General features: G+C 36.9%; 1 protein-coding gene across 1 annotated transcript; it reads left to right on the forward strand.

Moving 5' to 3' along the window:
* Nucleotides 1-2,047: 2,047 nt before the first annotated feature.
* On the forward strand, nt 2,048-10,818 carry LOC113229130. Its single transcript, XM_026462624.1, has 5 exons — nt 2,048-2,118; nt 8,424-9,185; nt 9,268-9,472; nt 9,649-9,802; nt 10,295-10,818. The coding sequence occupies exons 2-5, from the start codon at nt 8,816-8,818 to the stop codon at nt 10,472-10,474; spliced, it is 909 nt and encodes a 302-aa protein (XP_026318409.1). The 5' UTR covers nt 2,048-2,118; nt 8,424-8,815; the 3' UTR covers nt 10,475-10,818.
* Nucleotides 10,819-11,292: the final 474 nt, after the last annotated feature.

The following is an 11,292-nucleotide window of genomic DNA, read 5'->3' on the forward strand; positions in this document are numbered from 1 at the left end:
ATCGCTAAGATCTGAATACCATTACGCCCGGCACCCTGAGACATACTTGACAAGTTCCATTCAACACCGAATCTGTTGTGTGTCCCATGTGGTAGTTGGGTGCAGGAAAGCAGCCTCCCTGCACGACATACAATGGTACGTCGCCTCCCTGTCTGCGTATGACTCACGCTGGGCAACAATGGCAAGTACCTTACGCCGATTGGCACATCCTTTCATCGCGATAAGCGCTAAAATGTATGCGATAACTTTTACAGCTTAAATATAAGATTTGTAAAATTTCACAATACATAATTTGTATCACGTAAGTAGTCCGCGTTATTTTAATGACTTTCCATTTTTGACGTACGATCACATGGGTGTGTAATGGAAGATATAACAACAAATAATCTATTTTCTCTTTGTATAACAACATTTGATATAATTTCTAAGGATATAATCGCTCTCTGTAGGTAATCAACAAAAGATATAACAACAAAAGGCGTAATTTCAATGTGTATGATGACCCTTCAGTATGACAAACATTAGATATAATGAACAAATGGTTAAAAAATGTAACGTAATGTAATGTATGTAATGATTAAATAATATAACATCATATTTCGTTTTACGAATAGTTGAATCGCCCTATATTATGTAAAAAAATCTTATCAATAGAGTATACCTACTTAAGAATTTTGCCCCGTTGTTGTTATGACAATGTGTTTTGTTTTGAATTTTTTTTATTTCATTAAATGCAATCGCAAAATATAATTGTTTTTATATAGCTTTAAGTGCTTTTTTAAAAATTAAAGCAGCAGCTTATCATATACTCAGTGAATGCTATATCTGAAGTGTTTATATAAAACGAACATTATGCTGTCGGTATATTAGATTGAAAATTGTTATATCAATCGTCTATAATACCCAGTAACCTTTTTATAATGCAAGACTATGTCAAATGTCTGTATACCATAAATTAATTGAGCGTTATATCGACTAAAAATATATCACGAACCGCACACATGATCACATATGGCTATATTATACCCAGGATACGATGTAAATAAAGTATATGGTTATTACTCTAATTTAATAAACAATAAAACCAGGAATTATTATCACGTGTTGTTTATCTCAGGCACGTTTTGTTATTGCCACTCGTGTCTGTATTTATTTTTATACGTAGTCTCATTTTACAACGGCTTCCATTGCACACATTCTCATAACAACAACGCGGCAAAATTCTGAAATATATTCTATTGATAATTTTAATACCTTAATTTTAAATAACTAGCTGGTGTACGTAATTTCGTCTACGTAGAATAAATAGCCTACTGTACTATATCAATTTTCATAGTTTTATGGGTTCTCTATAAAAACTTCTATCCCCTATTTCATCCCTTTTAAGATTCATTTTTGGGACAAAAGTAGCCTATTTTTTTTCTTATAGAATACCAAGTGACTGAACGAAAAAATCGTGCGCCTGGTGATAAGCGACATGTGTCTATGTGTCTGTAATTTCACCAGCACCCTTGCCCTTCAAAAATAAAATATTAAAATGTTTACGTCCTGTTTTAAAAATTCAATTTTGGTTTTAATTAGTTTAAGTTTTAAAATTGAATTTGAAACAGGACGTAAATATTTTAAAACAGTCGTGAAAAACTAAAGCATGCGACATTGATGTTTTTTTCAAAAGGGCGCTTTCGCCTTTTTTACAAAACACCGACGATATTACTGATAATCGATACGCAAAAGACATAAATACATAGAAAGAGTGTAATTTTTTCTGCAATCAGCAAATATTCTAATCTGATTTTTCTTTCTAATGTACTTGTTTTGTTTTGACGCGCTCACACACACACTTACCAACTTAACGGCGACGTTTATACAGAGTAGTTTTGTTACATAAACGGTATAGATAAATGATTCACACTGCTGCAAATTTTTACTCACACAATTGTGGTGAATGTGGGCGTTAAGTCTTGAATGACGCACGAGGGGAGGGGTGCGGTGATCGGGGAGCGCAAAAACTGACGGTTTATATACCCCGCGCAAACGCATAGAAACCAGTTCCAATTCAGAAGTAAACAAATAATCACCTAGAAATCGAAGAGATTCGGTTCCGCGCAAGCGATATGGGTACGTTGACCTTTTTTTTATTAGGTTATTAAGGCTTTTGTCCTTCCTTGAGACCATCTCTTGTTTTTCGATGTTACGTAGCGACGTTCACGTGTTGATCACGTTTCTACTTTGGAACGTGTTTGCCCTGATACGTATGTTTATGTTTTGGCTATCAATTACAGTTTAAAATAGTCTTAAACCTGCTTCAAATTCCGAAAATATTTTAGACGACCTTGGCTGTATGTATGGTTGTTAGCGCTACACTATGATGCGATGCCGGGTTCCATTCCCGGTAAGTCTCTTTCCTCAGCATTATTATTCCCATATGATGGTGAAGTCTGATTTTCTTGTCCTTAACGTTCAGTTTCCTCTGTTGAACGTGTCGTTTTCTGCAACATGTCAGCTCCTTAAATCTTTGGCGATTTAATCTGTCCACCCCATCTTCGGTCTTCCTCGTTTTCTGGACCCAGGGTTGTTCAGATCTATCATGGCATTTCCAATGTAGTCGGGAGGGCTCCGTTTCACGGTCCATACTACCGGTTTGATTCCCGGTAAGACCAATTTAGAGAAACCAACTTTTCTAAATTCGTTATGATCTCAGTGTTCTGACTCAAACTGCCAGGATTCAACATTGTTACTCTGGAAGTCATAGTGCAGGGAATTCCCTAGTTTAAGACCAGGTAGTTGCCATTATTGTCTGTCTATTTTGAAATCTTTTAATTATTAGGCTAGTCAGATCCATTCTTTTATATTTTAAATTCTAATGTTGCGGAAAATGTATTTCCTTGATTTTTCTTTCTTCTCTAAACCAAGATTGCACTTTTCTGCATCCAAAAATTGGTGTTCAGGCTCCATTGAAGTAGAGCTTTATGGGGTTTGTCCAAGCTTGGTAGATAGTGAATATGTCAATTGACAATAACGAATTTATACCATTTATTATTGCTATAGAAGTACACACCGAAATAACAATCCATTACCTTAATTCATATGTCAACTTAACATACTTGGGGGTACAAGATCCCATATATAAATTTGTGTACGTAATTTCAATTCTTATTACATCAATGCTAAAGTATTTAATGAAAATTTAGTAAAATGTGTCCTTCAATGTACTTTGTTTTGTCTACGTGAGGGTTTTTACAAGTTGTTATTTACTATTATAGGCGATTTCAGATTTTGTGTAAACTGGGATGTTGTACCAAATGCTCAGAGTCATCAAAACTAGATATTGTTGTATTATAGTTGAAAGAAATATTATTTGCACCGATGAATATTATCTCTTGGAACGGCTATCCTTTCTAATAAAATACAGTACTAAAACCAAAAGAAGTGTACACGGACTTAATGATCATGGTCCATCGTCCAAGTCATGGATGCGCTAAATGCTTGTTCTGAATTCCAGTTTTGAATTATCCCTTTACTCATTCAGTAGTTTTTTTAACCATAAGTACGTCGTAAAATACCAACTATAGACTCTTTTCTTACTAACTCAACAATGTTAGTTCCGCATAAAAATTGTCAAGTTTTGAACGTAAAAGTGTTTAAACACTACAATGGCACATGCGTTACCCAGTCGGCTCACTCTTTTGTCCTATTGTATTCTAAAGATGAAGCGATAAGACGAATCCGTGCAAAGAATATTTCGCCAACTGTACCTGAAAACCGCTGCTATTAACATCCGACGCAAGAAGAGGGGAGTTATAAGTCTATGTATTCTGTCTGTGGCATCGTAACTCCCAAACGGGGGACTAATCTTCTAGCAGTTTTTTTATTTCAATGCTAATTTCTCGAGCAGATTCCTGGCTATGTTTGATGGAAATCTGTTCAGTTGTTTAAAGATCATCAACTATTTTCCCAGTAGGCAGTACCTCAGTTATAAAATGAATATTTATTTTACTTCTTTCGAAGTTCTGTGGTGTACTATGGAACTCCAATGACATTACAATAATATGTGACGATGCGACTTCTTTATTACCGTCATCTGATCTTTTTATCACCCTTTTCTAGCTCCTGGCCACTTACTTTTAAAATTTTGAATCAAGCTCTAATTCTTCTTCTTCGTCATTCTTACTTTGCTGGGTTCCGTTGTCACTCCCATCAAAATTCCCGAGGAGAAATGATGTGTCTTTCAATCATGTAAATCTAACTGCTTATAAAGCAGCATCGATTATATAACCAGGAATAGATACGAAACAAGGGCCATTCATCCCTGGCAACTCATAAGGCAAATGGGCTTTATATCACTTTTAAATATCAAATCTCGTTGCACTGAAATCACAAATTAGAATGCTGAAATAGTACAGGCTAACAACTGACCTATGCGTACGTCTCCGTAAACTCCAAAAATATTCTGAATTTATTGTAATAAAAATAATATCTCTAACTATGGGGCGCTGTTCCATTCGGTGGTGTATGAAACAGCAAAACATCTAATTACAAAACAAAACTGAATCACATTCCATAGGTAATTAAATATGTAACTATTCAATTTACGTCCATCTTAGCAACGCTGAAGTTAAACTGGTCGACTTGAAGTGAAACAATTGACGACACCCGTCAATTGTTTAATATTCGGACTGGCCAATCGGAGCGCAGTTGTCACCGTAATGATTTGGCAAAATATACTCGATGTGTAAAATCCTCGGTACCAAATATAATCACTTTGACCTGATGCTGCAACTAGGACAGTCTGGTGACTACCCAATTCCTCAACTACATACAGAACTGTCGTGTTTCGGCTGACTAAATTGGTCTGGCAAGTTGTTAGTGACTGTACCTGTATTGATCTTTTGGAGTAGGTACTCTGTTTTGTATTGGGGTTTTTATATCATTCGTTTCTTTAATTCATTTCTAGGAGTGTTAGCAAAAATGTTAAACTTCTCTTTGAGAAACTACTGAAGCATTCTTGCAAATATAAAAGAAATTCTTACTCCAGTTTTAAACCGTAGTTATAATTGCTGTAACCTTGACAGCGAGTCTGACGATCGATTTAGCGTCACGTCATAACTGTACGACCTTCATCAGACTTCCTATATATGTATGTATGTTGTGTCGTTGACGTAGTGTCCCCTTGCATGACCGGGGGACGCTAATTGAATTATTTCAAACAGGACAGGGTTAAAAAGCGTACTATCTATGCGTAGTTAAAAGAAATATTGTATAGATAGACGTGTTAATAGTAATGTGAATAGTACGATTGCAGGAGCCTTCTTTCGTTCTACAATATAATATTTTTTTCTTTATTTCGATGTTATTACTTATTTGTTAGTACAAAAGATAACCTGGAAAGCAAGGAATAGGCAGCGTCAGAGCAGTACTCTTATTTCCACAAATATACCTAATATGTTTTCATAAACCACGTTCAAGAGCACACTAAACAATGACTATAAAAAAACATACGTCATAGTATAAAAAATTGACGTAATTCGATATATAAATAAAAACCAACAGTTAGTAATACACAAAAGCTTGCGTTGTTAATAAACCCATCAAATGCCTAAGCATATGCTCCACCAATTTATGATTTAACATTTTAAGGATACTGCTAAAGCGGTTCCTAGTCCTTTGCAATATTCATTACATAAAAATCGTCTGTTTACATTTTTTTTTATAATATCAAGTGACGGGACGAACAAGTCTTGCGCCTGATGATAAGCGACACGCCTGCCCATAACAGTTGCAGTGCCACTCAGAGCTTTTAATGGCAAAGATCTGAAGGGCACTGCCACTGTGCCCGTCACACTGAGACATAAGTTGACAAGTCCCATGTGCCTGTAATTTCACCAACACCCTTACCCTTCTAAACCGGAACGCAGTAATGCTAACATTATTGCTTGGTGACAGAAATAGGTAAGGTGGCAATACTTCCCTGGATGAACTCTTCCAAAAGAAGCTCCACTGCTACTGCCACTGCTCTACATTTCTGCAAACATACCTGATGCACGTAGAAAACCTAACAGGACCATGAATATTGTTACATATGTAATACAGAGAGAGTTCAGCTGTTTTTAGTGTAATGAAAAATAAAAACTGGTCGATATAATAGGGAGACCTAAGGGGTGGCATTAACTTTGCCCTATGTATTATCATAGCCATACAAAGGGGGAACACTGTCAATAATTAAAGCACCGTATCAATGGAAACAATTTCATACAATGTAACCCTACTTCTATTCAAACCCACTAGAAAGTTGAAAGCAGGATCGCTTTTATACAAGTACATTGTGCCAATCGCTCACTCACTTTGTTAATGAAACCCTGTAGGCAAAGCTATGAGTAAATTGACCGAGGTTGTCATTGACCTACGAGGTTGTCGACTCCTATACAAATTTTAATTGCTGATGAATAGAGATTTGATTGGAATATAGTTTAATGTACATTCTCTGAAACTATAACATCATGAACATGTGGTTCAGTGTAATATTTATTCATACGTATTGGTACCTGTCGATAGAAAACCAGCGTATGCTCTGATAGCGGATGTTCCTCGGCCATTGTTTTTTCTCGCTTAACATACCCGATAACACTAAAATATGAACGACTTTATGCTTAACCATCAATATGTCTAAGTGACATTAGAATATACAAAGAGTTTTCGAGTTATTAAAAAACAAATATTTAATAGAAAGGTAATAAGATCTAGTTACCGTAGCTTTGGATACGGTAATTCAAAAATTTTTAATTTTTTTAAGGAAACAAAATTATAAAGAACAATTAACAATATATAAATACCTTTGATTAAATTTTCTTCACTTTTTGTAATAAATTACTCCGATATAAAATATATCTCTTAAAACGTTTAAGGTTTTTTATGGGCAGAAATAATTAAAATGTAAATTATTACATTGTTCTTGTCATTATATCATTCTCATTCAGATCTAATTACTGTTTCCATAAAATATTCGTGCCTTAAATAACTCGAAAACTGTCTATTCTAATGCCATTTAGACGTATTGATAGTTAAGCTTAAAGTTGTTCCTATTTCAATGTTATTGGGTACATTAAGCGAGAAAAACTGAGAACACCAAATGTGAGAATGGCCGTCCTAACAGAGTCCGATGTGATTATATAGTGAAAATAGAATAAGTACGTTACGAGAACAATTTCGTTATTCAAATTAAGGCCTATGTAAAGATGTTTTGAGAATTTGTATACCTTATTTCGTTTCGGAAATATAAAATCGAATAACGGTCGATCAGACATCCACAGCGAAGAAGAACGAACGAAATGTAGTATGTCCTGTGAACAAGTAGTCTTGCACATACATCTTTGTTCTACGGATGAGTCGATTTATATTTAAGTGTACTTACTTGTAGCTTTTATAAAATAATGTATACATGCATCGCACGTGTACCGTAAATGTGTAGTGTGGCATAAAACAGAGGATACACACAGTATGTACCATTTCCTTACCAGTTCCTTATTCAGCCAACGCTGAAAAAGGAACGACTGAAAAGCAGCGTCTGTTTCGCCCGAGATGGACATATTGCTGGGACGTATCCTTTTCTTCTTGCGCCACTATACGCACTTACTAACTTAAAATCACACTGCGTGATTTACACTTGTTATTTAGTGTTAAAAATAGATTTAAGTGTGTATAGTGACCAGTGGCGAGGCGTGGAAATTGTCTACAGTAAAGCCAGAGCAAAACAAAAAACACTTGCCTTAACAAGTGGCGCCATGGCGACAAGTAAACACAACACTTATAAGCACACAAGAGACACTTTATTTCACTGGTTAATTATTCTACATGTAAAATTGAGCACAAAATGTAGTAAATTACCTACTTTAAAATATTTATAATATTTGATGATACACGGATAATTTTAGACAAGCCAATGGGAATCGAGTTATTTGTAGGCCTCGCTACTGATGACTCAATTTAATGAATAAACGTTTTTTCTTTCTTTACGTGAGAGAAATAAAGAATAAAATATTACGTAGAATAAATTTTTTGACAAATACACTTTTCGTTGCAACTATCTAGACATTAGCGTTGCTAATGGAATTTCCCCAGACCAGACAGATACGTCATAGCGTCGCTGTATGGGGAGATAACTACGCTGCTCTGCACGTGTGTGCGCTGGCCGCGTGCCAGAGCAGCCACACTCCAGATAGCAATAAAATGTATAACGTCCACGTGCGTACCAACTTGGGCAACATTTGTTCGATAGGGTGGAGCCATTGATAACTCTTATAACAATGAATATTCGTTGACAATATGCTTATATACTATTATAGTTCCGTGTTTCATGTCCTTGAACTGTAAAGGCGGTTTTGTTTTTGATTAAACAATGTAACTAATGTTTTATTTTTTGTCCACAGAGACGTTAAATATAAAACCGTTAATTATGCATAAAGAGTGGTCTCCGGAAGCGCCGAACGGCGTAGAGGCCACTCCAGGGGCGGCAGGCGCAAGCCCCGCCTCTGTGGCGTCCACCTCGAGCGAGGAGCGCGCCATCCGCCGCATCGTCGGCCGCTGGGGCGCCGAGTGGATGAGCTGACTCGGCTCCGGGACTATCAAACCTGCTGGCCCTCAATGGCCGGCTGATCACCCCCTACCGCCACCGCGTTGGGGGGCCCCGCGCCCGGCGCTCCACCTAACCCTTCAAAAATACGAGGATCTGGTGGCTAAAGCCGAGGCGATATTGAGCCGTCTCGTCGTCTCAGAAAACTACGATTCAGTTAACAACTTCCTCTCCCTTTACGACGCGTACATGGCTGCTCCGGATGCTACGCTCAAGGAATACTTTCCTAAGTACAATCCTCCGATCAGGCCGAAGAAAAACACCTGTGTTGGTCTGGGCATGGAAGTTATGAAGAAGCTCAAAGTTCTGGAGAAGGATTTCCCTGGAATAACGAAGTCTATGATGCTGGTATCGTGTGATGAGAACATTGATAGTCTGGTGGACTATGCAACTTCAAGTCCTGGGCCTCAGGGATTTCTAATCGAGACGGAGAAAGATCACGTGATGGTTGCAATACATATCAGGATTGGTGGGAGATCTGGTGTGTTCCTGTCTGATTTAGGTTATCACATCTCAAGAGTCGTTACTGTTATGGCAGATAGATGCTACCCACATACTGGTAAGAACAGTTTCTTTTTACTTCCCTTAGCATTGTTTTTGGTAACTAAAATGGATTTACCTCATATTCCATTATTTTCCAGGCTGGTTCACGCAGTCCGACGAACCGCATTGTCGCAAGGAATACAATTATCAGTACAACACCTTAAATACCAACTATATCGAGTGGCACGAGCGGGAGACTAGAAGCGCGAAAGTCAAAGAACGTCTTTCCCTCATTTACGTTGCTAAGGCCTATCTGTCAGCTATCAGTGTTACTGAGAAGAGAAACCTGGTTTGGGACTTAAGGTTAGTTAAAAACGATGTTTTTCAAAGTGTATAGTCGATAGGTTTCAATCTAGTTCACATATTAACACAAGGTAGGTAAACTGCCAAAACCTAGTCAGATAATAGAATAATGTTTATCAGAAATATAATCCTTGGTAAAAAAATTAATCTAAACAAGACATTAATGACGTTTTCAGGAGTCTTCTAGCCAGAGATCCCAAAGGTCGTCTGACGGCTGGTATTTACTTCCCATTGAAACCCAAGACGCAGGAGTTCACCATGTTCTTCGAAGGCAACAACGGCAAGCAAAGGAAAAAACTCAAGTTCGAACACTTCCTTGAGTTGCAGAAGGTAAATGTGTAAGAATAGAATGTTTAAAAACTTAGACAACAAGGAACTAAGTAGAGTAGGTAGTACAAAAAAACAAAAGTTTCCATTATAATATCCATATCCTAAAATCTTGGGGAGAGTCCATAAGCAAGTAGGTGCCTTATTTGATTCTAAAAATCGATGCCACCAATGCCAATGACCCTTGCATCGTTGGCGTCGTTCCAGTTCTTACGTCTGCAAGTGCCATTGTGAATTTAAGTCTTAAATTTTATATCACCAAATTATATTACACGAAACGTCAATTGTAATATAATGTAACAATAGCCAGAATAGATCAAAATGAGGACACAATCAATAGGATAGTAACAAATTATTGAAACGTTGAAGGCAAACATTGTGGAAATCTTGAAAAGTCTTCAGAAATCATATTATATAGTCAACCCGTATGGTGATACCTATGTACATAAGAAATTGACACAGTAATTCAAAAAAGTAACACTATCCATTTTTTAGATTCCAGATGAACTGGTGGATGAAGTAGAACAATGCAACGATCAGCTCCGTCTTCGTGACGGAGAGCTCCTCTCGATCCTCAACCGTCTGGCCACAATCATCAACGACGAGGAGTATATAGCTGAGCTTCTGGAAGTCAACAACCGAATTGTGCAACTTTCTGCTGGCCAACCTTTATAAAGAATCTCAGATTCAGGATGAATATAGCAGATTATCCCTTGATCTTACATCCCAGAGTGCATGCAAGAATCCACGATACTGTAATGGAAATTCATAGATTGAAGAGTCGTACATTGGAATACAAACATCAACGATACAAAAATATCGAAGACGAAATATATAGAAAAGAAGAATAGTACCAATTTGAAAAGCTACTTTCAAGAATTTGGAAGAAAATCGAAATAAACATACAAGGTGTGATTTACGATAAGCGTCGTATTCAGAGTTAGAAGTTTATCTGAATCATTATTAATGTTGTAGCGTTTTTCTGTATCATTAGTTGCCACGTTAGTAATTTCATTGGTCGAGTTCATTTTAGCTTTATCGTAGTTAATTCAACAAACACTTTGAGACTTTAAGACGAGAACGGTTCATTAAGGGAAATAAAGAAAAATATAGAAACATGTTGAATAGTTTCATTTGTATTACCTTTAGCTTTATTTACATCAGTCGACGAGACGAACAATTTCACACGCCTTGTGGTAAGCGACACGCCTGTCCATAACAGTTGCAGTGATACTCAGAGCTTTAAACCACAAAAATCTGTGGAGCACTGCCAAGTGCCTGTAATTTCACCAGCACCTTCAAAACCAAGACACAGTAACGCTCGCCATAATGCTTAGCGTCAGAAATAGATAAGGTGGCAGTACTACCCTGGATGAACTCTTTCACAAGGACCTCTACTGCTACTATAACAATTATGATAAGACAATAATTAGTTTAATGATCTTTGTTGTGATGTGGAATTTCCCAGGATAACCATTCTTTTTTTCCTGACA

Source organism: Hyposmocoma kahamanoa, unplaced genomic scaffold (genome assembly GCF_003589595.1).
Source record: "Hyposmocoma kahamanoa isolate Upper Pololo Valley unplaced genomic scaffold, ASM358959v1 279, whole genome shotgun sequence".
Lineage (NCBI taxonomy): Eukaryota > Metazoa > Arthropoda > Insecta > Lepidoptera > Cosmopterigidae > Hyposmocoma > Hyposmocoma kahamanoa.

Excerpts from the sequence above, each read along its gene's own strand:
- LOC113229130 (XM_026462624.1), top strand. The coding sequence starts at position 8,816 with ATGGCTGCTCCGGATGCTACGCTCAAGGAATACTTTCCTAAGTACAAT. Across the intron at positions 9,473-9,648 it reads AACCTGGTTTGGGACTTAAG|GAGTCTTCTAGCCAGAGATC; the intron begins GTTAGTTAAAAA and ends TGACGTTTTCAG. Across the intron at positions 9,803-10,294 it reads ACTTCCTTGAGTTGCAGAAG|ATTCCAGATGAACTGGTGGA; the intron begins GTAAATGTGTAA and ends TCCATTTTTTAG.